The sequence below is a fragment of the Kogia breviceps genome, chromosome 4 (genome assembly GCF_026419965.1).
Source record: "Kogia breviceps isolate mKogBre1 chromosome 4, mKogBre1 haplotype 1, whole genome shotgun sequence".
NCBI classification, from domain to species: Eukaryota; Metazoa; Chordata; class Mammalia; order Artiodactyla; family Physeteridae; genus Kogia; species Kogia breviceps.
In genome coordinates, this window is record NC_081313.1 from 143,611,086 (window position 1) to 143,634,683 (window position 23,598).

The 23,598-nt window shown below is 53.9% G+C and overlaps 1 protein-coding gene across 1 annotated transcript in view; it reads left to right on the plus strand.

The window, feature by feature from the left end:
• Positions 1 to 23,598, plus strand: part of CSF1R (colony stimulating factor 1 receptor) — a 62,350-nt gene that overhangs the window by 32,993 nt on the left and 5,759 nt on the right. The window contains exons 3-15 of the mRNA XM_059062205.2: positions 2,991 to 3,248; positions 3,681 to 3,965; positions 5,643 to 5,779; positions 6,457 to 6,616; positions 11,010 to 11,196; positions 13,371 to 13,486; positions 13,639 to 13,759; positions 13,843 to 14,030; positions 15,728 to 15,834; positions 21,224 to 21,350; positions 21,466 to 21,570; positions 22,054 to 22,164; positions 22,868 to 23,030. Of these exons, the coding sequence (XP_058918188.2) occupies positions 2,991 to 3,248; positions 3,681 to 3,965; positions 5,643 to 5,779; positions 6,457 to 6,616; positions 11,010 to 11,196; positions 13,371 to 13,486; positions 13,639 to 13,759; positions 13,843 to 14,030; positions 15,728 to 15,834; positions 21,224 to 21,350; positions 21,466 to 21,570; positions 22,054 to 22,164; positions 22,868 to 23,030 (2,065 nt within the window). The remainder of the gene's footprint in view (positions 1 to 2,990; positions 3,249 to 3,680; positions 3,966 to 5,642; positions 5,780 to 6,456; positions 6,617 to 11,009; positions 11,197 to 13,370; positions 13,487 to 13,638; positions 13,760 to 13,842; positions 14,031 to 15,727; positions 15,835 to 21,223; positions 21,351 to 21,465; positions 21,571 to 22,053; positions 22,165 to 22,867; positions 23,031 to 23,598) is intronic.

Genomic DNA, 23,598 nt, shown 5'->3' on the forward strand with positions numbered 1-23,598 from the left:
TTCTTAACTGTACATTCGATGAGCTGCGACAAGTGCACACACTTGTGTCCCCACCAACTCAGTTAAGATAGAGACTATTCCCCTCACCCTAAAAAGCTCTGTGGGTTTTATTTCACTGCTTTGTCCTGTTCTCCTGCCCAGAACCTGCCTGTGGGGGACTGTTGGGAGGTGGAGGGGCTACCCAGCATCTAGCCTCAAAGGAAAGAAGAGATGGGGACAGCAGGATGGAAACCTAAGCTTTCAGCCCAGTAGACCAGTGGTGAGTGGCGGGGCGCAAGGGGCTGCTGTGAGAAAGTTGGGGGACAGGATCAGAGCACGCTAGCGACCGGGAGAGGCTCGCCAAGACCCTGGGCTGAGGAGGGAGCTCTGCCCCAGACCTTGGTGTGTGCTGTGTGTGTGTGTGTGTGTGTGTGTGTGTGTGTGTTTTGGGGGAGAGGAGCGGAAGCTGGAGCACACCCTGGGAGCTGATGATGGAGAGGCATCTCCCAGGCAAGTGGGAGGTAGTGGGGAGGTTTGAGGAGATGAGACGGTGGGGTGAAGGGGCAGAAGGGGTCCACTCCCAGCCCAGGGAGGATGGCCCTATGCAGGCTTTTCCTCCTATCAGCCAAGCCAGCAGTGGGGAGCTGGGGCGGAAATCGAGGGTGTCAGCACTGTCCTGCGTGAATATTTGAGATGACAGGACGAAACAAGAGAGATGCCTCTCTGACCACATTTCCAGGGGGCCGAGGCCAGAGCTAGAGGCCAGAGCAGGGGAGGGGAAGGGAGAAGGCACGGGTGAGACCCGGCGGGGTCAGGAGCAGAACACAGAATCACAGAATCTGAGACCAGGGGATGTTACAGGCATAGGCTGTGACCTTTAAAAGTTAAAAACTTCAGCTATCAGTGTCAGGAACAGAGGGAAGGTTAGAAGTGTAACAGCTGAAGCCAGTAACCCAGGGCAGGAGAATTGACCGAGCCAGAGGCTGCATATCCCCTCACTGAATCCTCCTAAGAGGAGGGACTTGGGATGCTTCTCGTTGGATGGAAGAGTAGCCTGAGGGTCAGAGGTTAAGAAACCTACCCAGTTAGCAGGGGAAAACCAAGTTTTAGACACAGGTTGGTGTGACCCTAGGATCCAAGCTCTTTGCTACGATACAACCCTGCCTGGGGCCCTGCATGGCTGCAGCAGTAATAGGCCAGTACCCACTCTGCTGGGACTTGCCAACAGCCTGCCAGAAATGATGTTTGTCCCCATCCCTGGTGGTCAGCAGCACAGGAGTGCTGGCTACAACCCCCAGGTGTTGGCTTTGGCAGTATTCACTCAATCCTTTATGCTGATCAGAAGCTCGGGCAGAGACAGGCTGCGTACCTCTGATGGGTACAGGATGAAAACATAAGCCATCCTGATATCATTTGACGGAGAGGATCTTTCCAATTCTGGGGTCTATGGTGAGGGCGGGGGGGCAGGGCAGTGAGATGGAAAGACCTATTTAAGAAGCTTTTGTGCAGGCCGGCGGAGAGTCCCTGAGTTTACCTGGTGCCCTCAGGGCTAGTGTGGCCGTGGCCCCATCGCTGGGACAGGTTTAGACTCACTAGGGGTACCTAGTGGGTCAGTGGCAGAGCCAGGTCCCACAGCCTGAGACATGCCAATGCCCAGCAGGTGGTACCCCCTGTCCTGGGGGTGAGGGGGTCTCTCCCCGTGGCCAGGAAGCAGAAGTGAGAGCATCTCTGGGAGAAGGGCTGCAGGCTGAGCGGAAACCGGGCCTGGGCTGGGTGCCAGCAATGTGTTTCCGCCTGTACAGGCTGGAGGGCGCCTGGCAGCCCTTCCAAGGCCTTGAATCAGCTCTCACTTCCCTCCGCTGCCCCTATTTTAGGCCTTGGAAAAATGCTGACACTGCACAGGCGATGGGCTTTCTTCCCGGAGGGACTGAGATGAGTTTCAAGTTCTCTTTTCTCCTTCAAGAAAATTTTCCTTAAAAGAGATTGTCTCCCTAGTAAATGCAGCAGTGCTGGGATGTCAGGGTGGGCTGCTGGGGGTGGACTAGATAAGAAACATAAGGGCTAACCTTACTGAGTATTTATATTTGGTGACAGGTGATGTTCTAAAGACTTTCCAAGCATTTAAATCTACTGATATCTATCCCAATAAATGGGTAGAATTATGGTCCCCACTTTTTTTTTTGCGGTACACGGGCCTCTCACCGCTGTGGCCCCTCCCGTTGTGGAGCACAGGCTCTGGACGCGCAGGCTCAGTGGCCATGGCTCACGGGCTCAGCTGCTCCGCGGCATGTGGGATCCTCCCGGACGAGGGCACAAACCCGTGTCCCCTGCATCGGCAGGCGGACTCTCAACCACTGTGCCACCAGGGAAGCCCTGGTCCCCATTTTATAAGTGAGGAAACTGAGACACAGAGCCTCTGAATCATCTCACTGTGCTATAGACCAGACGTCCAATGATGGGAGTGGGCACAACAGAAGACATCTGAACCTTTCTAACTCTGCTGGGCTGAGATCCTACACCGCTTTTCTTCTTCCCCATGTAAATTAACTCAGAGGACTTTGCCATGAACATTCCATTCGTTTGTTTCCTCCTTTGCTTGTTTGAAGCCCCTTCTTTGAGCTAGGTGCTGGGCTTAGCAGCAGGGATGCAGCCTACTTTGTACATGGGGCTGAAGGAGTGCACTCGTGGGGAGAATGTTGTTGTCATTGCCAGTAAGACTGAGGCCAGAAGGTGGGGGAGCCCCCATGGGACAGCGGCTGGGTTGGAGGCCGAGAAATCTCCTACTACCCTTCTCTCTGAGATAGGTCTATCACAGCAGGTTTGGGTTGGGGGCCTGAGCAAGTGACCAGAGAGGGGCAGGAACTTGTTCAAGGTGATCCTGCAAGTCACAGCTGAACCCCAGAACCAGGATCACCCCTGCCAGGGCAGCACCCATCTCAGAGGCGGGGTATGGCCAAGGGGGTGTCACCTGAGGCCTCAATTCTGTTTGCCACCCCCTCCCCCGTCACCAGGTCAGGGGATCCCGGTGATAGAGCCCAGTGGCCCTGAGCTGGTCGTGGAGCCAGGCACAAGCGTGACCTTGAGATGTGTGAGCAACGGCAGCGTGGAATGGGACGGCCCCATTTCCACCTACTGGACTCTGGACGCTGACGCCCCCAGCAGCATCCTCACCACGAACAATGCCAGCTTCCTAAACACGGGAACCTACCGCTGCACTGAACGTGGAGACCCCCTGGGGGGCAGCGCCACCATCCACCTCTATGTCAAAGGTGAGGACTGTGAGCCCACTTCCAAGAGGACTGGCCAAGCAGGTCCCACCATGAATGGGCAGGAGGGCTGGGCCCTAATATTAACTATCACAATAAGCCAGCTCCACATTTGCCGAGTACCTGCCACGAACAAGGACCTGTGGCAGTGCTTCTAACTTAATGTTGTCCTCGCAACGACCCTGTGCGGTGGTTCTGTGATTCTGCCCATTTTCCAAAGGCTGAGGGGTTGAGTCGTTTGCCCAAGGCCACACAGCATTCAACAGTGGGGCTGGACCTGGCTTCGGAGACCCAAGCGTCAGCTGAGTTTCCCTGGTATAGCGTGACCTCGGGCAAATGATCAGCATCTCTGAGCTTCCCTGTCACCAATGTCCGGGGACCCCTTGGCCTGGTGGAGGGAAGGCAGTTGTAACCCCATATCCCCACGTTCCCCAGACCCTGTTCGGCCCTGGAGGGTCCTGGTCGAGGAAGTGACGGTGATGGAGGGTCAGGACGCGCTGCTGCCCTGCCTGCTCACGGACCCAGCGCTGGGGGCAGGCGTCTCGCTGGTGCGGGTGCGTGGCCGACCTGTCTTGCGCCAAACCAACTACTCCTTCTTGCCCTCGCATGGCTTCATCATCCACAAGGCCAAGTTCATTGAGAGCCAGGACTACGAGTGCGGTGCTCGGGTGGATGGCAGGATGGTGAAGTCCCTCAGCATCCGGCTTAAAGTTCAGAAAGGTGTGTGGGCCGGGAGGGACAGAGAGCTGGCGCCTGGCCTGAGGGGAGGTAACGGGCGGGGTGGGGGGGTCTTTGTTTCATCTCTTCCTTCCAATCGCGACAGAGTGATCTATGGGGCATCTGCTGGGGCAAGACAGTAAGGTGTCGGGCACAGAAAGGCAGAGCACACATAAGCCAATAACTCAACGGGCAAGGTGGTCTCAGATCTTGAGACAGGCTATGAAAATCATTGAACGGGGAGATGGAATAGAGTGTGTGGGAGTTGGGGAGGGTGGCTCATGGAGAGAGTGACATTTTATTTGAGCTGAAATGTGAATTATGAGAAGGTGGAAACAGGAGGTACATAGTCATGAGCTGGGAACAGGCTCCGAATGTTCCAGGAACAGAAGGAGGGCCCGAAGCTCTCCCACACCCTCAGACGTGGATTTCCCACTCAGTGCTGGTCTGGTGCTGAGTGCTGGGCACAGGAAGAGGGGTAGTGAGCCAGGCGGTGGGGCATCGTGGTGGCGGGTGCATGGGACACCTCTCTCTGGGGGGCAGAAGTGCTGGTGAAGTCTCACTCCTGTTCCCCCTTGTCTCTGCTGGGCTTGGTGGACAGGATTCTGGTTTCTGGAAGGACTGGTATGTGTCCGCAGGACCCCAGGCTCAGAACCTGGGCTTGAGACAGGAATCAGGTGCCTGTAATGAGGCCAGGGTCGGAGCGGCATGGCTGACCCAAGGCCCTGTGCTCTGAGGCCATGAAACTGTCCAGGAAGTCAAAGGACCCCACCTTGTGGGGCAGAGGGGGAGACTTGAAGGCCCTTTGCCTGTATTTCACCTTTTGCAGAGAGAGCCCTGGGCTCTAGTTCGGCCATGACCCTCTCAGTGACCACGGGTGAGTCTCTTAGTGTCTGGACCTTGAGGAACTGAATTAGATTATCTTTCAACAACAGCAACAGTTAGAACTATTCGTTCAATTCCTACTATGTTTTAGGCACTGGGCTAGCTGTGAGGGATAGTGCCTTCACGGATCTGACACTTACTAGGGAGACAGACGGGAGAGAAAGTCAGTAAATACCAATTGTGATGATCAAGAAATCAAGCTGAAGAACTATGGGGGTGGGGGATGAGGCTAATTCAGCGAAACTGTGACAGGAGGCCTCTCCAAGGAATGTCTGAGCTAAAGATCTGAAGGATGAGAAGAGGCAACCAGTCAAAGCGTGGGAGAAGGCATTCCTGGAAGGAAGGGCAAGTGCAGAGTCTCTGGGTGGGAAAGGCAGCTGGGGGAGTGAAGGGTGGCAGGTGTCCACGGGTCAGGAGCAGGGCCTTGGGAGGCGGGAGGGACTTCGGCTTTTATTCTGAGAGTGATGATGAGAAGCCACTTAATATTGTCACGAGAGAGAGGCATGATCCGATTTTCATTGCAAAGAGCTCACTTTGGCTGCTGCGAGGAAGGAGGGAGGCCTCCCAGGTGCCTGAAGGGGTGCAGAGCAGACAATGAGGGTAAGACTGGGGAGAGGCACTGGTGATGGAGCAAAGGGGACTTTTCAGGGTCTATTTAGGAGACAGGACTTGTCGTGGGGAAAACTGAGGCGTCAGGGCTGCCTCCCAGGATTTGGGATGGGAGCCTGGCCCATGGCAGGAAGCAGAGTGACAGCTCTGGCCTGGATGTTCATGGGTCCCTTGCCCTGACCTCAGTCATCCCAGGACCCCCGACCTTGACACTGAAGCCTACAGAGCTGGTGCGGATACGAGGAGAGGCTGCCCAGATCATATGCTCAGCCAGCGACGTTGATGTCAACTTTGATGTCTTCCTCCAACACGGAGACACCAAGGTCAGTCCCTGGGGAGTCTGTCCATCCTTCTGACATGCCAGGCCCTGCAGGATGCAGCCCCCAGCCCCACCTCAAGCTGGCTCTCTGGGCTGAGGGCATGGCCCAGGCCCAGAGAGGGGAGTGGACTCATCCAAGATCTCACTGCCAGTCAGTAGCTGATCCAGAAGCAGGACTCGGGCTCGTGCTGCTAAATCTTGTGGGGGTTGGTGGGAAGAGGCAGTACTCCACCCCCTTGACCCATGACCTTTGCCCCAGCCTGTAGACAAGAGTCGCATGTTAGCTCACTTCTGACTTAGCAAGGGGTTCCTAGGCCACCTCTGAAGCCCAGGAATGTAAGGGTCCTTTCAGAAAAACTCTGGAAAGGGGACAGAAGAGGGGCTTTTCTCAGGAGGAAATGGCATTCGGCTGCTTCTAAGAACATCCTTCCTCCTTGTGCCTACTGTGTGCCAGGCTGGCCCTGTGCCCTTTGCCTGCTCCGTCTCACTTACTCTATCTACAACCCTAAGAGCATGGGGCCAGTGTCAGTCCCATTTTGCAGAGGATGAAACTGAGGCTCAGAGTTCAGTCCCTGCCCAAGGAGAGGCAGATAGTAATCGTTAAAGGCTGAGATTTAGAAACTAGATCTTTCTAATTCCTAAACAACCTCAATATACCATTTCCATTCCTTCTGGCTGCAGCTCACAATCTCTCAACTATCCGACTTCCATGACAACCGTTATCAAAAAGTCCTGACCCTCGACCTCGATCACGTAGGCTTCCAAGATGCTGGCAACTACACCTGTGTGGCCACCAATGCCCGGGGCAGTCACTCCACCTCCATGGTCTTTTGGGTGGTAGGTAAGCATCAGGGTGGTAGGGAAGGGTCAGTAGGGATCCTGGGGTGAGGGGGTGCATAAGGGGATTGAGAGAGAGGGAGCTGATGGCAGGGAAGGAGGAGACATTGTTAGAACAGCTCGCTAGAATCCCCTTTTTCTGGGCATGGCTAAGGAGCCACGACACTGACAGCCCTCCCAGGTCGCCCCCCACCGCCCCAGAATCCCTCCCTCCCGCCTTGGAGGTCCCACAGTGCATGGCTGCATCTCATTCCAGCATCATTAGTTCTGTTTGGGGATTGGTGTCCAGTGGCTCCCTCCTGGGCTTCGCTCATTCATTCCTTCCTTCATGCCTGGGAAACTCATGTCATAGGGACACGTGAACTGACAATGATCACCCAGTGTGGTCATGGGGGAAGTGTGGGCTGTCCTGGGAACACCAAGGGAGAACCCTAACCAAGGCTTGGACAAAGTGGCCTCTAAGCTGGGACCAGAAGAATGGAGGGGGGTTAGCTGGGCAGAGGGGTGGGAAAGGAAGGGGAACAGCACTGCTGGCAGAGGGAACAGCGTATGCAAGGCTCAAAGGCAAAGAGAGCAAGAACATCTGAGACATCCAGAGAAGCTGACAACAGCAGGGACATGAAGGGGAGGCAGGGGTGGTCACAGGGAAGCAGTGCCAAAGGTAGTATCTATCTGATGGCACGTTGGGTGGGGAGTTTGCATCGTATCCGGTGGAGTTCATTAAATGTTTTAAGAGGAGAGTGATGAGATCGGATTGCACAGAGGGTCCACTGCGTGGTGGTCAGGAACCCACACTCCTGGGGCACATTCCAACCTGGCTCCACCAATGACTTAGGCAGGTTACTTAATCTCTATTTCCCCATCTGCAAAATGGGGATACTAACAGTAACTGTCTCATAGGATTGCTGTGAGAAGTTAATGAATATATGAATATACATATATTTGAAGTACCTAGACTAGGACCTGGCATACAGTAAATGCTAAGTGTGCGTGAGGAGATGTTATTTGAGAAGGCTCAGCCCTATGCCGTGTGGTTTGGATGGGAGACTAGAGGCTGGAGACCCATGAGGGCAGTTAATGCAGTGGTCCAGGCTAGAGATTGCAAAGGGTGCTGGACCACGGCAGGGGCCCAGGAGAGTCTGTCATCCAAAACGATTTCGGAGGGATCACGGACCAGACTTGGTGACCGCTGGGATGAAGGGGTGAAGGATAAAGGAGCCAAGATGACTCCCGGGTCTTTGGACAGAGTGATTGGGTGAGAGGCAGCAACAGCCACTGGGCTGAGAATCCAGAGCCAAGGGGGGTTTCTTCAAGGTGGGGACAGGCTCTGAGTCATTTCAGTCTGGCCACACCTCGTGTGTTAAAAGTTATGGGATGGGCTTCCCTGGTGGCGCAGTGGTTGAGAGTCCGCCTGCCGATGCAGGGGACACGGGTTCGTGCCCTGGTCCAGGGGGATCCCACATGCCGCGGAGCGGCTGGGCCCGTGAGCCATGGCCGCTGAGCCTGCGCGTCCGGAGCCTGTGCTTCGCAACGGGAGAGGCCACAGCAGTGAGAGGCCCACATACCGCACACACACAAAAAAACTTATGGGAGCCCGAGGGGAGGCGGGGAGGGGGCAGCATGAGAATCTCTACCCTCACAGCACAAACAATGCACTAGGCTTACAGAAGCATCTAAGCTCTGCTGTGGGCCCATCCTGCTCCAGCAGCTTTGAGGGCTAAGGCAGGAGAGGAGAACACTGAACTGTCTCCCGGTTTTGGATTCTAATCCTACCTGTTTTCTAGTGCAGACATACAGTAGTCACTCAGTAGATGTTTGTTTTCCTTCACACATCTGGCCGGATACTTCTCAATGCTGAGGATACAGCTACAAATGAAAGAGATAGAAAAACCCCTGCCCACTGGGAGTTTGTACTCTTGTTGGGAGAAGACAGCAGTAAGCAAAATAAATTATAAAAAAGCAAATCAGTTTGATAGGGTTTTCAGTTTAAAATAGGGTGCTCATCAAGGAAGATATTACTGGGAAGCTGACGTTTGAGCAAAGACTTGAAGTGGTTGAAGGAGCAAGCCATGTAGAATCTTGGAGAAGAGAGCTTCAGGCAGAGGGCAAGCAATGTTCTTAAGGCAAGTCCATGCTCACCACATGCAAGGAGCAAGTCAGCCAGTGTGGCTGGGCTGGAGCTCGAGAGGAAGAGCAGTACAAGATGAGGTCAGAGGTGAAGGGGAAGGTCCCCGTAGGCCAAGGTGAGGACTTGGGCTTTTCCTCTTGAGAGAGATGGGGTGCCATTGGAGGGTCTGAACAAAGGAGTGACATCATCTGACTTGGAGGTAACAAGATGTAACATGGCTTTCTGGTGCTCTGTTGAGGACTGTCTATAGGGAGACGAGGGTAGAAGCAAGGAGACAGGAGGCTACTGCCAGTCTGAGCTAGGGGTGATGGTGGCTTGATTAGGGTGGTAATGGTGGAGGTAGTGGGAAGTGGTTGGAGTTTGGATGGATGGATGGATGGATGGATGGCTAAGGGGAGAAGAGAGAAGAAAACAGCCTTGCCCTAAAAGCTCACAAACTCAGAGAAGACAGCTACCTAAAGGAGGAACCAGATACATGAAGTAGTGTAGATGTGGTGCCTAATGAATGTGTCATCTCAAAGGGCAGCAGAGGGTATCATGCTAAGTGAAATAAGTCAGAGAAAGACAAATATTGTTTGATATCACTTATATGTGGAATCTAAAAAAATACCACAAACTAATGAATATAACAAAAAAAGCAGTCTCACAGATATAGAGAACAAAGTAGTGGTTACCAGTGGCGAGAGAGAAGACGGGAAAGGCAATATAGGAGTAGAGGATTAAGAGGCACAAACTACTATGTATAAAATAAATAAGCTACAAGGATATGTTGTACAACACAAGGAATATGGCTAATAATTTATAATAATTATAAATGGAGTAAAACTTTTAAAAATTGTGAAGCACTCTGTTATAGATCTGAAACTTATCAAATATTGTACATCAACTATACCTTAATTTTTTAAAAAAAGCAACAGGAATCCAGAGGAAGGAGAGCTCCCTTTAGCCTGGAGTGATGGGTGGAGTCTCCCTAATGGGTACAAGTCTTGGAAAATGAGAAGGATCTAAATAGAAGAGAGGAAGAATATGGGGTTCCTGGTGCAGGAAGTGACTTGAGCACAACATCCAAGGTTGGAATGACTGTGGTGTGTTCAGAGGACATGAGAACATCGAGATGGGTGGAGAAGTGTGTGTGTGTGTGTGAAGTGGGGATGTGCCTAGATGGGCATAGGGAGACCTGAGTGAGAAGAGCCTTGAATGCCAAGCTGAATAGTGGAGGGGATTGGGGAATCACAGGGAGCTTTTTGAGCAGGAACAACACAGGACAGAAGAGTGAATTTTAGATTTCATAGAATTGAGTAAGAAGAGGAGCCCTGAGAGATCATCTAGTCTTTTTGCAAAGCCTTGGGATTTTAAGAGGGTATTAGAGTAGCTTCCATGAGAGGCAAAGAGAGGCTGAATGGATGGGGGTTTTTGCACCTCTCCTTTGCCTACAATTCAATCAGAGCAGCTTGATATTAATTCATGCAATATTTACTTAGAAGAAACCAGCCAAGACTCTTTCAGTTACAGGTACTAGAAATCAACTCAAACTGGCCTAATCAAAAGAGGACTTATAGCTAAAAACCCCATGGATATGAGCTTCTGGTTTCGTTAGATTTAGGTGTTTAGGTGTGGACAAGAATCTGTTGCTTCCCAACTCTTGGCTCTTTATTTTTCTTGTGGGGCAGCACCAAGTTTGGAAACCCCAGTGGAATGAGAGCTTCTCTTTCCCTCGAGTTCCGACAAAAATCATGGAAATTAGAGTCATGGACTCACATGCCTAGCCCCCAAACCAATCACTGGTCCCAAGGGGACAGATTACCCTGATTGTCTGTCCTGGGTCATGTGCCCACTTTAGAGTTGGATATGGAAGTTGCATTGACTATACTACTACTGGAAAAAGGGGAAATGGGTGAGAGCGTGTGGAAAAAAAAAAAAAAGCAGACTTTTTTTTTTAACTGCTAGAAAAATTTCCATAAAGTTATAACAACATAGATATATTCAATCTCTTCATTATATAGATAAAGATGTAGAGGTGCCAGGGAGGATAGGAATTTGCCCAAGTGGTCCCAGGAACTCAGTGAAGAAGAGAAGAGTTTGGAGCCCTGGGGGTGGTGGGAAAAGAGATGAGAGAGGGCAAGTCTGCGTTATGGGCAGTGTCTGTGTGCCTGGCACATGGTAGGTGCTCAGGGAGGGTCCAGCTGAAAGACTGGCTCAATGGGTGGATTACTAAATGAACACACAGACTTCCCACTAATGCCAGATCTCTGTGCATTCTGCTTTCCAGATAGTGCCTACTTGAACTTGACCTCTGAGCAGAACCTCCTCCAGGAGGTGACCATGGGTGAGAAGATCGAACTCAAAGTCAAGGTGGAGGCCTACCCAAGCCTGCAAAGTTTTAACTGGACCTATCAGGGACCCTTCCTTGGCCACCAGCCCAAGCTCAATTTTGTAACCAACAAGGGCACATACAGGTATCACCTATTAGCTCGCATCTGCATAGCCCACAGCCAGATGGAGCACTTCAGCCGGAAGTCAGGACACTTGGGTTCTATCTCAACCTTGTTGTGTGACTTGGAGCGAGTCCTTTCCCATTTCTAGGTCTCATTTTTCTTGACTATGTAGAACCTCGATATCAGTCATCAGTGTCTGAGATGTAGATCAAATTAGTGTATCCCTCTGTCATATATCCTTGGAAAATCCAATGTCCTCTTCAAGAATTCTACCATTTCTTGGGGGGCGTGCATTCTGATGGTCACCCAAGGTCTCTCGATCTTATGCCTCCTCTTTTGTGACTAATCCAAATGCAGAAGACAACCCCCCATGATTTCCACTCATAGTCACACTCCTAATAGCGATTGCACGAGGTATCTGCCACCTACACAGGTTTGGGGAATAGAGGGAATTAACATCTCTCAGTCACAGATACATCAGAAGTTCTTTAAAAGCCTGTGGTCATCACCCCTGAGAATTTCTGACCAGCTGTGCTCTTCTCCACAGGCTCAGAGCTCTTCTTATAGAGTGCCGTGTGAGTCTGCATCCTCACATCTCTTCACTGCCAGAATCCTGCTTATCCCACATGCACAACATTTTAGAAATCTTTTTCTTGTCTCCTGTGGACTCCGTCCTCAGGGTCTTACTTCCTCATCCAAAGTGACCTAACCAGGTAGTTTTCTAAACAAGAGAGTTTCTTCCCCAAGGAGGAACACTGATACCAAGTGTGAAAATAAGAATTTCTTTACCCTGTTCTGTTTGAATGAGGGAGTACAGCTCCATCAAGGACAGCAAATATGTGGCATGTGTGTGATAACTTCCCCTCCCACACTCGTGACAGAGACCCTTAATTCATTTTTGAACCCATCCTGCCAGATGCAGCCTCAGAGTCCTTCTCAACACAGTCTCTAGGCTATATTTCCATCGTAACTGGCTCATGAGAGGAGACCTGTTTGCCATCCCTGGGCTAGATAATCCCTAGACATCTTCTAACTCCCCAATTCTCTGGAGTTATCTTTCTAGCTCCAAAAGCCCAAACCTCTTTGATTCCTGGATTCTTGTGTTGTCGATCATCAGAATCAACAAGGATGTTCCCTTGTCCTTATCTTCCTCTTCCCAGTTCCCTTCCTGTCCTTCCCGGCCAGGATTTCTAGCTTCCCCTCGTCTAAAGCAGAAGTTCTGAATCTGGAGTCTGCAGACCCCCTGGAAGGAGGCTGGTCCATGGATAGGTTTCAGGGGTCTGTAAGCAACAGGGACACTGTGGAAACGAACCAGGGAGACACCCTCAAACATAGTAATCTGGGGCCATTCAGCACAGGGCAGATAAGTGTGGGGACCAAACAGCCCACGTGATAGGTGTGTTCATAATGGTGATTTTGACTCATGCAGAAAGTTAAATTCTTTCAGTTTAAGGAGATGTCAGTTATCTCAAGAACTGACACACATAGAGGTGTTCTGTATGCCCAAGTCCTGACTGAGTGACATTGCTCTTTGAATACCATGGGGTTTAGTCTAGTAATGGCTGCAGATATTTTCCAATAAAGAGACAAGTGCCTACAATGAGTCAGGCACTCTATCAGGCACTCTGAATACATATCCCTTTAGTCCTTAGGTTGAGTCTGTGGATTAATTACTTTAAGTGTCACCCTTACAGAAAAGGAAGCAAAGGATCAGAGAGGTTAAGTACTTGTCTAAGGTCACACAGCTAGGAAATGGCAACATTAGGACTTGAGCCCTGGTCTCTGGAGCCCACGGCTACATCCTGCCTCTCTCCCCTCTCAAAGCCCCTCTTGGCAGGGTTGGTGCTTTAGGGATGGAAGCTGACCTGGGTGCTGGCATCTTTAGCAAGGATTGTTTAGCCCAGTGATGGTGGTGAAAGTAGGTACATTCATTGGGGCCTGTGATGTGCCTCCCAGTGTTGGCACTTGACAGACATCACCTCTACTAAACCTCAGAACAAAAGCGCTTTACGGATGAAAGAAGCAATCAAGGGAATCAGGTTGGGGGTTTTTGCACGTCTAAGGGGCATCCAGCCTGGGTACTTGGTTCAGCCAAGGCCTTTGTGCCCCGGACACTTTACCAAAAATAAATCCCTTATAAGGTGGTTGTCTGAGCCCACTGTCCTCACCCCAGATGGCCTGCTCCTCTCATGCAGATACACCTCCACCCTCACCCTACTTCGCCTGAAGCCCTTCGAGGCCGGCCACTACTCCTTCCAGGCCAGAAATGCCAGAGGCGAAGAGGCCCTGACCTTTGAACTCACCCTTCTATGTGAGTGATGGAGTGGGGCTGGGGACATGGGGTTCCTGAGGCTGCCGGGACGGATGGGCTGGGGGAGAGAAGGCTCAGTGTCGGGCGGTCAAGCCAGGAGGCGGGGCCTCTGGGGCTGACTCCTCCCTCCTCTGCTCCTCCCTCTACCTCAGACCCCCCAGAGGTAGAGGTCACGTGGACCCTCATCAACGGCTCTAAAGCCCTGCTCTGTGAAGCCTCAGGGTACCCCCAGCCCAATGTGACGTGGGTGCAGTGCAGGGGCCACACGAACAGGTAAGCGGGCTCTGGTTGCCCTCCTCACCTGGGTGCAGGGGCTGGGCACCCTGAAACTCTGAGCCACGTTCTGTTCTTCCCAGATGTGATAAGACCGAAGTGCTGGTCCTGGACGACCCACACCCTGAGGTCCTGAGCCAAAAGCCCTTCCACAAGGTGACCGTCCAGAGCCTGCTGGCCCCTGGGACCTTGGAACACAACAGGACGTACGAGTGCAGGGCCTACAACAGCGTGGGGAACAGCTCCCAGGCCTTCGGGCCTGTCTCTGTAGGTGAGCCTTTGACCCGCCTGCTCCAGGCCAAGATGGAAAGGGGGCCCAGGAAACTGCCCCACAGCCCCACCCCTGCAAACCAAGGGCCAGAGTTCCAGTGCCAAGCAGACCCCAGCTCTACCGAGTTCGAGCTCTCTGCGTGTGACTCCAGGGCCCCTCCTGACCAAAGCTCTCCTGAAGTGGCGAGATGGGGGAGTCTAGAACCCGTGGGGCTGGAAGTAGTGGGGAGAAGGGCAGAGGGGACGCAGACGTGAGACCCAGAGAGAAAGCAGCCTGAAGCAGCCACAGCCTTATCTGGCCCCTCTCTCCTCGTATTCCTGCACTCGAACTGACTCATTAGTTCATAAGTGTGTATTTGGGACTCACTCCGTGCAGGGAGCAGTGCCTCCCCGGAGCTTAGTCTGGTGATGTGTGCAGGCGACGTATGAACAGTCCCCTCACCCCCTCCCCCAATCCCAGGGCCAGCCTTGACGGCCTTCTCCATCCCTCCCAGATTCCCTTCCTGCCAGAGACACAGTCCTATCCATTCAGGGCCACTGTCCAGGGCGGGGGTCACTAACGCAGCTGCATCATCCGTCTAGAGGAAGAGGCGTCTTTCTCTGCGTTGCACAAAGGCTGCATGTGGGTTAGTTCGCTGATTCTGGGAGGCCCAAGGCTGCACAGGCCCACAGAACTCTCAGGCCTCTAAAAAGCAGATTCAGCACCCACTGTGTGCCAGGCCCTGGTGAGGGTCTCTGGGTCCAGAGAGGACAGAGTGGGAGCCTCTGCCTGGCTCACAGGGGGCCCGCAGGTGCCCCAGCTGCCGGCCTTGGAGCAAGTGGGGCTGAGGCCTGATTCCACATGCCGCTGCCTTGGCTGCTCTGTCTTGCAGCTGGTGGTCGTATATTACAAATAATAAAGCCAACATTTTATTGAAGGCTTATACTGTGCCAGGCATCATGCTAAGCCCTTTACAGGCATTAATTCAATGAACTCGCCCACCCTTAGGAAGTTAGTACAGTCTTCCTTCCCCCTTGGGGCATGATGAACCTGAGGCTTAGAGAGAAGTCACAGGTTCACTGTCACACCTCCTAAGTGGCAGAGGTGAGGCTGGGCCTCAGACTCATGCTGCTGATCTGGGCCCGGGGGTGGACATTATGTCCTTCCAAACACATTAAGGGAACTAGGGCTGTTGATCTGCGAAGAGGAGACCCCGGGTCCATGAAACTGGCTTTCAGACTCCCAGAAGGGCTGTGTGGTCCCAAAGGGCACTCGGGAAAGCTGCAGGGAAATGGCTGGGGAGGTAGATTTCAGTCTAACCTCCAGAAGGTCTTTCCAGCCGAGCTGGCCAGAGGTGTAGGTGGTAAGCCTCCACACTGGGGGAGTGTGCAAGTCATGGCTGAGCCCTAGGCCAGGCTGCTGCAGAGGCTCTCGCACGGGCAGTGGGTGGGCCGCGTGACCTGAGGGGCTCCGCTGGCCACAGAGGCTGCGAGTCTGGGCAGGGTTTGGAGCTGGTCATGAGCAATGCTAGAGAGGTGGTCCTCCCTGCCCCCGGCTTGGGGAGGGTCTATGGGCTTCTGGCTGAGAGGACTCCTTGTTCAGTCAGTAAGAATTTATTGGGCACCTACTGTATTCTAGGCCACCGGCCGCTTCCAGTGGGGAGCAGGGGGTCTCCAAGGCCCCTTCTCCTGCTCACTCCTCTGCCCCACCCTTTCCAGGAGCCTACACGCAGCCCCTTGATGAGCCCCTCCTCACGCCGGTGCTGGTGGCCTGCATGTCCATCATGGCCTTGCTGCTGCTGCTGCTTTTGTACAAGTACAAGCAGGTGAGCCTGGGCAGGGTTGGGGGGCAGCCAGGCATCCGAGTGAGCCAGACCCTGGGGCAGTGCCACCAGGCTGGGTGGATCCACCCCTCAGCCCCTGTGAATACAAATTCATCTGTCAGCCAGTCATTGAACCAACAGCTCTTTAGCGGGTGCCTGCCGTATGCCAGTGTCAGTGGTTGGGTGAGCCAAGACTGGAGTCTCTGAGGTTTTGCCCTCATAGAAGTCTCTGTCTAGTGAGGTAGATGGTTGCTAATCAAAGAGCCACGGAAGTGAGGGCGTGGATCACAGAGGGAGAGATGCTACGGGGAGAGCCGTGCCCGTTGGAGAGAGCATGAACGTGGAAACTTGTCCCAGCTGGGGGCTTCCAGGGACACAGAGAGGGTATCACGGGGCCAGGCCTGTGTCTCTGTCAGGTGGCAGGTACGTTAGTGGAGGGGAAGGCCTGACCGTCATCGTCCTCGTCATTATTTAATATTATTAATCAAGTCTGCTGTTAATTGCACGTTAACGTTTAGTGCACTGCCTGTCACTCTGAGTGCTCAGTCACTGATGGCGATTTTAGGGGCATTGTTATGAAGCATGTTACCTACATTCCCTCATTTACTGACCTCAACAACCATGGCATGTGGGTAGTATCACTACCCCGTTTTACAGAGTTGGAAGCTGAGGTTCTGAGAGGTTGAAGACAGTTGCCCTAGTCTACAGCCGGTCAATGGCAGAGGCTGGGTTTTTAAAAGCCATTTTGTAAACCATGGAATCATCTTATTTTACCCTCAAAACAATGTAGAGGCAGGGACTAGAGCAGTCAGCATTTTCCAATAAGGAAGCAGGCTCAGCAAGGTTGAAGGACCTGCCCGAAAGTCCCAGTTGCCTTGCACCCCAGAGCCTATGGCCTCCACCACTTAGCCTCACTGCCTCCCTCCATAAAAGACTGTTTCTGGTGCAGTCAGGCACTGAGAGGGCCAGGCCAGAAGGCTGTGGGAGGCCAGAAGTGGAGGGATCTTTTCTGGCTGCCAGGGAAGGGAGTCTGCTTAGAGGAGGTGGCTTGGCGTGGGTGGGACAGGCCTTGGAGAACGGGGCAGGCAGCCAGGGGGAGATGAGATACCGGGAAAGGATGTCTCTGGGGGAGAGGGCGCTGTGTACAAAGAGGCAGGTGGGAGGAAGACCAAGGCGAGTTCCGGAAGTACTGATGCCTGGAAGAGCATGTAGGTGGGGACAGGTTGGGGGTCTGAGGGGCTGGACCCCATCCTGTAGGTTCAGCAGGTGTGAACAAGGGAGTGAGGTGAGTTAGGGGTGAATAACTCACCTTGTGGGCTCCTCTGCTGCCTTCTCTTCCCCACACCTGCCTTGTGGGTTTTAGCATGAGTAGAGGACTTGGAATAGACAGGTAGGTGGTATGCGGGGGGTGCCCCAGGGCCCACGGGGTGCCCGGTGCTTATGTCAGCACACAGCATGAGGAGGCAGCTCTGACCACAGAATCTAGGGCCCCAGGTCAAGTCTTCAGGGATCTGGGTCCAGCTTGGACACTGGTTTGCCATGAGACCTTGGCTGGTTGACTTCCCTCTTTGGACTTCATGCAGCCTTGGCGGGTGCACTGCCCTCTCTGGGCCTCATTTTCCCCACCTGTTCGTGGTGGGGTGGGTGACCTTTACAGCGCCCTCCTGTGACATGCCAAGAGGCTGATGGTCTAGTTTAAGAGCCAAGGGTTGGGAGTTGCGTGGATCTGGGTCTGAATCCTGCCTTGCCAGGCTCTAGGACTCTAGGAAAATTGGTGTCTCTAAGCCTCTGTCTCTCCATCTGTGAAATGGTGTTGATAAGGGCAGCCCCTGCACCAGGCTGTGCTGAAGATTCACCGAGGTGACGGCTGTAGAGGACTTAGCAGGGTGGTGGGCACGGACTGTGCTCCGAATGGATGCTGCACTCCCGGGACGCAGGAAGTTGGCTGGGGAACTCAAAAGATGGCTCATGCATCTTGGGATTGGAGGGCTGTCTGAGGTTGGGCCCATCCAAGATGCATGAGCTAACTTGAGTCTGGCAAGGCAGGATTCAGACCCAGATCCATCCAACTCCGCCCACCTCCGGGGACAGGACTTCACTCACTGTTGTGGCCTCCTGTTCCTTCTCTGAGCAGCTCTGTTGCAAAGTTCTTCCTTATATGGAGCTGAAAACTGCCTCTCCGTCCCCACAGAGCTCCTTCCTCAGCCCTGCAGAGATTCTAGAGAAGGGCCCAGTTCCCCTCCAGCCCTTTCTGCCTTGGGCCGCCCAGCCCCCTTGGCCAGCCGTGGTCTGGGGACACCTTACCCTCTCTTCATGGGACCATTTTTGGAGCATGTACTCTAGTCACCTCTTATCCTGTTTAAGAAACTGAACTGGCCCCTGAGCCGACCCAAGGCCAAGAGAAGGAGGGCATCCCAGGGGTCAAGATGGCCACGCCCTGCCTCAGGGCTTGTTGTCCAAGTGTCCTCTGCTTTGCTGCACGGGGTTCTGAGTCTCGCCCCTTCACTGGGGACTCAGCCTGGCTTGGCTTGTCCTCACTCCTCAGGCCTGAGGGGGGAGGGGTGGCCCCGCTTGGGGGAAGGGTTGCTTCTGTCTCAGGGCTGAGTCATCGCCTTTCTGGCCCCCAGAGAGACCACAAGGGGGGCTGAGGGGGAAGAGAAAAGGGCAGGAGTCAGCAGGCTGGAAGGGGGAGGGATGTGGGGAAGAAAGGATGGTAGGGTCACGGGGAGGAGGGAAGGAGACGGGGAAGCCACTGGAGAGGCTGGAATTCTGGGGGTCGGAGCTGAGCTCTGGGGATGGGGAGGTATATGGGGCATGCACGGGAGGGTCCCCAAGATCTCCAGTGGAAACTGTTCAGATCTCCCCCTTCCTGAGACAGAAAACATCCGCCCACCCAAAACAGCAGGCCTGGATGGGGAGTTGTGGGGACTTTGATGATTCCATGCCTACCTTGGTCACCAAGGGGAAGTGGCCTGGGCCTGCTGTGAGGATGAAGTGAGATGACGCACGTCGAGTGTGGAGCCCAGCGCCCACTCACAGGAAGTGCTCAGGAGGCCCTCACGGACAGCATTGTAGTCCGAGGCTGCCCATCCTGGCCTCCCCATTGGGTTCTCCTTCAGGGGAGAGGCCCCTCTGGGTAGAAGCCCTCCGGGAGTTACACAGGAGCCCTATCTAGGGATAGCAGAGGCTGAGCAGAGCTAGTGTCTGCTTTCCAGGAAGAGGGGTGGGGATGCCTGAGGCAGGAGTGGGAGAGCTGCGTCATCCTCCAGGTAATCAGGTCAGGGATTCAGAGAGAGCGCTGCAGTTCCAGCCAGATAGCCCTGCCCTCCCTTTCCCCAATATCCCCTGCCCAGCTCGAGGTGGGCTAGGGAGGGGCTGACTCAGGCCCAGCTGCGGGGCCAGAGGAAGGAGAAGTGGCAGGGGGGAAAAAACAGCCTTCACCACAGTGGCTCCTGGAGATGCAAGTGGCCAGGCGAGGTCAAGGAATCCCTCCTGGTTCTGTGCCCACCCTTTGGGTTGGGAAGGCACCCACACGCAGGGTTTGAATCCTCTGACACTCAGGAAGGTCCTCTTCCTGTCCCGTTTCAGACTATCTGCTGAAACTGTAACATGGATGTCCTTAAGTTCACCACTAGTCTCTCGTCCTCAATCAGAACCTGGAAGTTCTTATGTCAAACTGCAGTCTTTCCCCCAAACTACCACCTGGAAGTTCTTCCCTATGGCTCTCTGGAGTCTTTTCCCTTAACCTGGTGAACCTTCAGTCAGCCTCCTCCCCAGCACCCACTTTAGCTCCCCCCTGCCCGAGTTGGGTGCCCCATGTAGGAGCCCAGCTGCTAAGCCCAGCCCAGCTGTTCCCTGTCCCCCACGGCTGACCAGAAAGAGTGTTGGACTCCTGACCCGAGGCCTCAGGGTCCTCTACCGCCCCAGCCCAGCTTCCACTTTCCACCTAAACTCTGTCTGCCATCAGCACTTCCCATGGGCACCCCTGGTATGATGCCCCCATGCAGCTGCCACCCGGGGCAGGAAAGAGAGAGGCAGCCACTCCTCCTCAGCTTAGGCTCTGCCACCAGCTGGCTGGTTGGAACAGCATGGAGAGCCTGAGAGGAATGCGGGCCCTCCAGATGCTCACTGTCTTGTACGTGGGGCCTCTCTCTGTTGGTCCTTTAGCAATGTAGAGTCGGATGCATCACTCGCCTGCATCCATCGAGCCTCAAAGGATTCACCTTGCACTTAGAGAACTCACTTGCTGATTGCAGCCCTCAAGACTTTCCTGCCTCCAGAACCGCCCCCGCTCCCCTCCAGCCACACGGCACCTTCCAGTCCCTTAGACTCGCCAAGACCTTTCCCACCCCCAGGCCCCCACACCTCTGTTCCCTGCATCCGTGAAGTGCTTCCCCTGATGCTCACGTGGCCAGCTCCCTCTCACCTCCTCAGGGGCCCTCCCCAACTTGTCTTCAGTTGTCCCTCTGTCCTATTACTTTGCTTTCTTTTCTCCATAGCACTATTCGAAAATTTCCTACATATGTATCTGAGTTGACTGTCTTAGCAACTAGAATGCGAACTCCAGGGGACAGGGACTCTTGTTTTGTCAAACTCTGAATCAACGATGCCTGAAACAAATAGGTATTCGGTGAAATATTTGGATGGGAATTATTCAGCCTTAAAAAGGAAGGAAATGCTGACATAGGCAACAACACGGATGAACCTTGAAGACATCATACTAAGTGAGATAAGCCAGTCACAAAGGGACAGACAGATCCTGCATGATTCCAGTTAAATAAGGTACCCGGAACAGTCAGATGCATGAGATAAGTGGCTGGGGGCTCGGGGGAGGGGGGAACAGGGAGTTGTTGTTTAGTGAGTACAGACTTCCAGCTTTTCAAGATGAAAAGAGTTCTGGAGGTTGGTTGCACAACGGTGTGACTGTATATAACACTACTGGACGGTATACTACAAAATGGTTGGGATGGTAAATTTTGTTCTTACCACGAGTGAAAATAAAACAAACAAGTAATAATTGGATGGGAGGATGGATGGATGGATGGATGGATCGATCTACAGTTCCACCCTCCCTCCTGGCTCAGGAATTACCAAATTACCAGAGCTGTCAAAACCCTCAGAGGTGGTCCTGTCCAAAGCTTTCAATACACAGGTAGGGAAACTGAGGCTTGGAGAATGGACGGTCCCATGGTAAGGCCAAGCCGGGTAGGGACGGGGCTCTCGGTGCCATGGGCATGAGATGACACAGCCCCTCTCACCACGTCACAGGCCACACTGACCTGCTCCCGCTGTGCGGTGGGACTGCCCAGCCCCTGTCCTCCCGGGTCGGGTGATGTCTGAGATCCACCTGCCAGGCCCAGCTGACCCATGCCTCCTCCCTCTCCCTCTGCAGAAGCCCAAGTACCAGGTGCGCTGGAAGATCATCGAGAGCTACGGGGGCAACAGCTACACCTTCATCGACCCAACCCAGCTGCCCTACAACGAGAAGTGGGAGTTTCCCCGGAACAACCTGCAGTTTGGTGAGCCAGGGTCTCAGCACCCAACATGCCGTCCTGTCACAGGGCCAGCGTGGGTGGCAGGGAGCCTGTGGGCCCTTAGGTGCCCCGGGACCTAAGTACGCTTTGTGTGTGGCAGGTAAAACCCTTGGAGCAGGCGCCTTTGGGAAGGTGGTAGAGGCCACGGCCTTTGGTCTGGGCAAGGAAGATGCTGTTCTGAAGGTGGCTGTGAAGATGCTGAAGTGTGAGTGCAGGAAGCAGGTTTGGGGGAGCGGGTAGGAGGTGGTATATGCCAGGGGAGGGTCTGTTCTGTTGTCACAAGGGCATCACCCACATTTTCGGCCTGTCGGGGCCTGTGGAACAGAGCCTAGGATCGGGGGTGAGGACTCTCGGCTTCCTTTGTGAGCTCCCGGCTCCCTCTAACTCTTGGGTGTGGAAGGGCTTCCGCTTGAGCCTCGAAGGGGCTGAGGTGCACAGAGGCCATCCTGGCCTATGGCCTGGCCACAGCTTGGCCTCCTGCCACCCCAAATCAGCTCAGTAACAGGCCATCTCTCCTGTCTCTCTCCCCTAACTCCCATCGTGTGTCCTCATTTCTCCTGCCTCTTTCGGATTCTGATTGCTTTGGGGCTCTGGGTCCCTTCTGCTTTGCTCCCCTGGGTGTCTGTGTGAATGGCTCTCCACGTCCTGCCCTTTCTCTGTCTGTGGGATCTGTGGCCCCATCTCCCAGCCACGGCTCACGCTGACGAGAAGGAGGCCCTCATGTCAGAACTGAAGATCATGAGCCACCTGGGCCAGCACGAGAACATAGTCAACCTTCTGGGAGCCTGTACCCATGGAGGTAAGGGGCCCTGGCAGGCATGGGGGCCCACGGTGGTGGGGCCTCTTGGGTGTCTGAGGGTCCCAGGGCTACCTCACTCCATCTTCCCCTTCCAGTCTCCACAAAGTGAAGGTGGGATCCCTGTCTCAGCAACCCTTGAATTCCTAGGCCAGATGCCTGGACTGGTCAGAAGCTGCTTATGGATGACAGGCAGTTCTGTGAGATCTGATCAGTGGCTCTCAGACATGGGTGGGCATCAGAGTCACCTGGAAAAGGAGAAAAGAGTGCAGATGCCTGGGCCCTGCTCCAGGGAGTCTGATGGCTATGGGTCTGGAGTGAAGCCCTTCCAATCTACCTTTTACGAAGCCCCCACTCAAAGAGGCTTGGACACTCACGCAGGGCCCACAGAAGTGCCCCAGGGCCTGTTGGGACTCTCAGTCCGCTCCAGTCTCTTCTCCTATAGCAGCTTTGACTTGTGTGGAACTGTCATAGATTTCCTTTGAAGAAAGAATTCTTCAGCTACAGTTTTTTGGAGGTTCCTCTGCTTTAGACAGTTGGGTCACTGAGGTCACCCAGAAAGCAGAGAGGGCTGCTTATAGACAGGCAGGATTAGAACCCAGGGCTCCTGAGTCCCAGTCCGGGTTCTTATTGCCCCTGCCCCATGTTCCTGTCCACATGGGGTGGTGTGTTAGGGGTGCACTGACCCCACTCTTGGCTGCTCTAGGCCCTGTCCTGGTCATCACTGAATACTGTTGCTATGGCGACCTGCTCAACTTTCTGCGAAGGAAGGCTGAGGCCATGCTGGGACCCAGCCTGAGTCCAGGCCAGGACCCCAAGGCAGGCACTGGCTACAGGAACATCCACTTGGAAAAGCAATACATCCACAGGTAGTATCCTGGTGAAAGACAAGAAGGAGGCCAGGACTGGGAGGTGGGGGCCCCATGTCTGTCCCCGAAGTCAGCTCAGGGTTGGGTGGCTTGCGTGGCCCTCACCTTCCTGTTTGTGCTGTGGGGAGTAGCCACCCATATTATATGGGCAACTCGGTTCTCCTCCTACTTATTCCCATCATCCAACACATATTTGAGCCCCTACTATGTTCTGGGAGTATTGAGGGCAAAGATGGGCCTCTCACAGTCTGGTGGAGACAGGCATTAATGAAATCATTATTTTATCATACGTAAAAGATGAACCAAGATCCATTCGGGGCCCTCGCTAGCGATGGGCAAATCTTGGGGATAATGGCCCTGTTTCTCCCATAGCATGTGCTGTCGGGGGCTGGAGGGCACCCATTCCATTTTCGAGTAGCCATGGAGAAGTGGGATAGAGTCTTTCAGGCGTTGAATGAGAAGGGGCAAAACAGCATAGCTATGGCCAGGTCCCTGGTCCACTTGGGCCTCAGTTTCCCCAGCAAGCCATCAGGGATTGAACCCCTCAGGGTCTGTCTGCTCTCTCATT